This window comes from Vitis riparia, chromosome 1 (assembly GCF_004353265.1).
Source record: "Vitis riparia cultivar Riparia Gloire de Montpellier isolate 1030 chromosome 1, EGFV_Vit.rip_1.0, whole genome shotgun sequence".
NCBI lineage: Eukaryota > Viridiplantae > Streptophyta > Magnoliopsida > Vitales > Vitaceae > Vitis > Vitis riparia.
In genome coordinates, this window is record NC_048431.1 from 22820661 (window position 1) to 22826531 (window position 5871).

The 5871-nt window shown below is 27.2% G+C and overlaps 1 protein-coding gene across 1 annotated transcript; it reads left to right on the plus strand.

The window, feature by feature from the left end:
• The first annotated feature begins 364 nt into the window (after nucleotides 1-364).
• Nucleotides 365-2199, plus strand: LOC117923399. The gene is made up of 2 exons (XM_034841666.1): nucleotides 365-645; nucleotides 1077-2199. The coding sequence occupies exons 1-2, from the start codon at nucleotides 638-640 to the stop codon at nucleotides 1453-1455; spliced, it is 387 nt and encodes a 128-aa protein (XP_034697557.1). The 5' UTR covers nucleotides 365-637; the 3' UTR covers nucleotides 1456-2199.
• Nucleotides 2200-5871: the final 3672 nt, after the last annotated feature.

The window sequence follows — 5871 nt, forward strand, 5'->3', positions numbered from 1 at the left end:
ATATCAAACTATACTTTCATTTGTATTAATCTAATTTTGTATTGAAAATTAATTTACATCAATTAATTATAAAAGAAGAAATATATTTTTGTTTCTTTTTAATAAGAAATGGTCTTCAAATTGTGATTAAAACTTTAAAATTTTTAAAGTTTATCTAATAAAATTATTTAACAATTAAAGCAAAATAAAAATTATTAAAATTCTAAAAAATAATTTAACACACTCAAATAAAATATGATAATAGTTTTCTTGAATAAAATAAAATTTATAATGATTTTAAGATTTTCATGTTTTTAAACCTTTTTGGAACAAGTTAAATGTATTATTTTATTGTTTTATTCAAACGGCGGAGATGTGGATCCCGATGGCACTGTCTCTTCTTCTTAACTGCGTCTACGAAGGGGCGATGAGGTGCGAGATCGAGGCGCGGGAGCTCCGGCGGGGATGGTGAAGCGGTTCTTGGAAGACCGTGGGTCTTTCAGCAGCGTGGAGGGAAGGTGCCGATGCGATTCAGCATATGTACTCCCCTAATCTGAGGTCTGGTTGTGTAATACTTGTGATCAGGAGGTGAAGTCGTTGGCTAGGAAGGAGGATCGTGGGTTTGGATGCTTCCATTAACGAGCATGTTTATCCGGGAATGCAGAGGTAATTTTCTTGTTTTTTCATCGATGAAAGGCTCTGTTAGGTTGGTGGAAAAAGGCTCTATTTCTTGAGCATTTTCCCCTTGGTTTGGTTGTTGGGACTTGGAAGAGGAAAAGAATGGGAAATGCTCTAAACGTTCTGTTTCTTGGGCTCTTCTCCCTTCATTTCTTTTCTCTTACTTTCCCCCTTCTCTCAGTAAGCATCTGGTTGTTACTCTAAATGCATCTTGGTTTCTGCTGAATCTTTCTTTGTTATATTGGATTGCAGAGATTGATTTTAATGAACCTTGCTTTAGAAATGTAAAAGTATGTTAAAGAAAATTCTGATGTATGAAAAAAAGCTTAAACTGATGATGAATTTGGCCGGTTGTTGTAACATTAAGTTCTATCAATTTGTTCTCTGAGGTTTTATTATTTTACTTTTCATGATTGAAGAGGAATGGCAGCAGAGTCTATTTACAAAGAGAGATGTATTGCTGTGGACGACGGCGGGAGTTGGGGCAAATACATGTCTATCTCTGGTTCTCCTGATGATGAATATGACATCATCTCCGAGGAGTGTTTATTGACTGTAGATGAGAATAGAGAAGGTCAGGCAGCGGCTTTTGGAGATGATATAGCCATTGGATGTCTTGCCACAGAGTTCAAGCGAGAGATATTTGTTGTAAGAAGACATTGGTCCCTTAGTTCGTTCCTATTTTCCTTGTTCTTTGCATATGCCCATTTGCTTGGAATTCTGATTTTATCTTCTCAAATCTTTTCTTATCCAATTAAGTTAATGAAATTAAATTATGAAGAAGAAAGAGACCCATAACAATTACATCAGATTTTTTTTGCATGAAAGTATTCCAAACGATTGGATGTGTGTTTGAATTGGTATGTCATGCTACAACATATGCATTTATGATCATGATGTTACACTAAAATGCACTAAAAAGCTACCTTTTGATCATACACATCTAAAATGGTTCTTATTTCTTTGTATCTTGTAATAGTCTCCTTTTTATGGATCATACTCATTTTGAAAGCATTCAAGCATATAATTGTTATGGATCTCTTTCTTCTTCATATTTAATTCCATTAACTTAATACCATTGGACTTCATCGGATACGAAAAGATTTGAGAATAAGTTACTGGCTTTAAGAGATCAAAATTCCAAGCAAATGGGCATATTGAAAAACCAAGGAAAATAGAAACTACTTTTACATGGCCTTTGGAAACCAACTAGATCGATGAAAGGGCAAGAATATTACGTCTTCATTCCAAGATCAACAAGCATGCTAATGGCAGCATCCAAACAATCCGATCCTCCTTCCTCCTCAACAAGTTCACCTCCTAAATCACATGTACCCAACCAAGACTTAGATCGGGTGAGTACAAATGCTTAATCGCATCATCAACATCTTCTCTCTAAGCCGCACAAAGGTCCAAGATCCTCCAAGGATTGCTTCACAATCCAGGTACTTCCACAACATGCCTTTCTGGTGGATTCTCTGTAAATGCCTTCTCTGTTGGTCCTGCGGATCTCTCCAATTACCTATAAATTGGTTTTAAAAATATGATTTGTTGATTGATTTTAAGGGAAACTTTTTATTTTACTTCAAGGATTAGGAAAAAAAAAAAATTAGGTGAAAGATGTTTATGAAAGTAACAAAAAGTAAACGATTGACTTGAGAATTTCTAAACCTAAGAATAATTTCTAAATAATATTAAACCTAAGAATTGAAACCTATTTTAGTCATATAATATGGTATGAAAAAAAATCCATTAAAATTTATCTAATCCCATTTATCTTATCCCATATTTGTTCAACATAGGATATGATAAGTGATAGAATAACTCATCTTATCCCATGTTATATTGGACCAATCAAATATGATCTTCCGATTTTATACAAAATTTATAAATAATATTTAAGTTTAATTAATTATAAATAATTTATATGCTTATGTAATATTTTATTTTCATAAAAGCAAAATTTTTGGCGTACATGGTATTTTGATTTTATAAATTAAAAATTTTTGAAGTTATTTAATAGAAGATCATAAATATGATTTTTACTTACAATTTGGTTAAGTTAAGTAAAATGTATTTGGTCTTTTTGTATTCAAAAGGTTACTCATATTTTTTTCAAATAATTTTATTTTATTACATTATATTCAATTTTTTCTATAAAAAAAAATTAAATTATTGAGGAGTTTACTTTTCCCAAACTTTCTTATTTTTCCAAGAAAAGTCTTCTAATATTTTCCCTTTTTTCATGGTATTAACAATTCTTTTTTAAAAATCAAACTTAAGAAAATAATTTATTAAAACAAATATTATTCAACTAATGGTTGGATACCCATATCACTTAGGATAGTTTGCTCTCCAATCTAATTGGGCCAAATCATAAGCCCACAAAAAGTGGTTGTTTATTTATTTAAATTTTAAATGTGTATTAAATCTAAATAGAAATAAAAATGGATATAAAAATTTCATATAGATTCTGAATTATTGAGTGAAAAAAGGGGTAAAATTCTAATTTTTAGATTTAAAAATGAATATTTAAAATTCTTTAATAATATTATATATATATTTACTCCTTTATATCTCTGTATAAAAAAGATGAAGTTATAAGGATAAGGATACTAAAAAGATAACTAACTTCTTATCTCTTTCTTTTTATCTTTTAAACTTATCTTAACTAAATAAAAACAATAAAGTAAATAAACAAAACAAACTTTTAATACTTTAAAAGATTATAGGAAAATATAAAAAATTTAAATATTAAAACTATATTTATACACAATAGAATATAATACTAATATATGGTATTGTTTAATATAATATTTAATATTTGTAAAATACTTTTATATCTTAACAATGACTATTATCAACAAATAGATAAATAATTATTCATTAAATTATAAATTATAGAATAATTTATAAATAATATTAAACCTAAGAATTGAAACCTATTTTAGTCATATAGTATGGTGTGAAACTCCTCCTTTAAAAAAAAAATAAAAAATCCAACGGATATAATATAAATGTTTATATGCAAACATCATATAGAATTCAATAAATATAAATGTTTATATGCAAACATCATATAGATTCTAAATTATTGAATTAAAAAAAAGAAGTAAAATTTCTAATTTTAAGAGTTAAAATGAATATCTAAAATTCTTTAAAAATATTTAATCCTTTATCTCTCGGTGAAAGGAAGGAAGATATAAGGATAAGGATATTAAAAGGATAACTAACTATTTTTATTTATTTATTTTTAAAGTAATCTTAACTAAATTAAAATATAAAAACAAATTAAATTGTATTTTAAAAGATTCTGGAAAAATATAATCAATTCAAATATTAGAAACCAAAATAATTTAAAAAGGTATAATAAAAAGGAATTTTGGATAATTGAAATTTAAAACTATATCTATAATACTAATATATAGTATTTTTTTAATATAATATTAATATTTATAAAATACTTTTATATCCTGACTATTATCAACAAATAAATAAATAATAATTTACTACAATAAAAAGGAATTTGGACCGTTAAAACTATATGTATAATACAATATAGTATGATACCAATATATAGTATTGTTTAATATAATATTTAATATTTGCAAAATATTTTTATATCTTAAACAAGACTAGTATCAATAAATATATAAATAATTATTTAACGAATTATAAATTATAAAATAATTTCTAATTTAATATTAAAATTTAGGTGGTTTTTATTTATTTTTACTTAATTCTAAATACAAATAAAAACTAAATATTGTTTAATAGTATTTTTACTTAATATTTTTTTTAAATGTTTTATATTGAAAAGTTGACCAAACTAGCTCTAAGTAAACCCTTTTTTAAAGACTCCACAAAATTTATGATTATAAAAGTATTAAATTAAAATATTTATAAATAAAATTATGAAAATAAGTCTTATTTAAATTAAAGACGATTATTCATTCTTGAAAAAGAGACTAATACAAAAAAGATACACACAAAAATATTAAAAGAATCACTTTTTTCTAGTTCTCCATTGTTTCTCTTTAAAAATATAAATTTTATGATAAACATTAAAAAATTAAATATATAGGGGGAATTCAAAGAAAATTAAATTCACAAACATGGAATTATCTCAACATTTCACAACTAAATATTATTTTCTCTTGATTTCATATAATAAAAAATTTTCTTATTATTTGTATTAATGTTTTCAGAACCAGTAATTGAACCAAAAAATTTATTGTTTCACGGTTCAATAGTTACCAATTCACAGTTCAATAGTTATCGGTTCACGATTCAATGGTTGGATTGGCAGTTGAACCGTCATAAATATATATTTTATATATTATTAAAATTAAAAATTTTAATAAAAAAATTAATAAATTCTTTCGAAATTTTGATAATATCTACTTTGTATGTTGATTTTTTTGACAAAGTTTTTTTACCTATAGATGTCAATTAACCCAATAATTTTAATAAATTAAAATTTCAATGTGCAATAAATAAAATAAAAATGAAAGTTTTAAATATTAAATATATCATTACAATTATAATAAAAAATTAAGAAATTAAATATTAAGATATTAAATATAAAAAATAAAAATTAAATTTTAAAAAACAAAAATGGAAGGCGGTCGGAACTAAGAAGGCAAAACGCAAGGGAATTTTGGGAGGGGAGAAGAGGATGGGGGAATTTTGCAGTTAGGCTTGGGGTGCACGGCGGAGGGTGGGGGGGTTGAGTGGCCGATGACGAGGCTTTGCAGCATTTTGGGGAGGGAATTTTGCAGTTGCTGGGCACGCAAGGGGGTTGAGGTGGGGTGTTGAGTGGTTGGCGACGGGGCTTCGCAGCATTTTGGGAGGGGTGCTACCAGCGGGACGATGCTCTAGTGGATGACAACAATGTGAACAACTGCGCATGTAGGAAAATAAAATAAAATAAAATTGAATCGGATGGTTTTGATTGAACTGACCAATTCGTCTAGTTCGTCGGTTGGACCGTCAATTCACCGGGTCTGATTCCGGTTCAATCACAATCCAATTCGTCGAATCAAACCGGCCAATCTTGTTTTTAAAACCATGGTTTTTATTGATGATTTTTTTATGTTAAATAAAATATATTTTTCAATTTACGTTTTCCAAACATATCCATGATAGGTAGTTTGGTGTCCAACCTAATTGGGCCAAGTAATGTGTAATAAATCTAGATAGAAGTAAAAATGG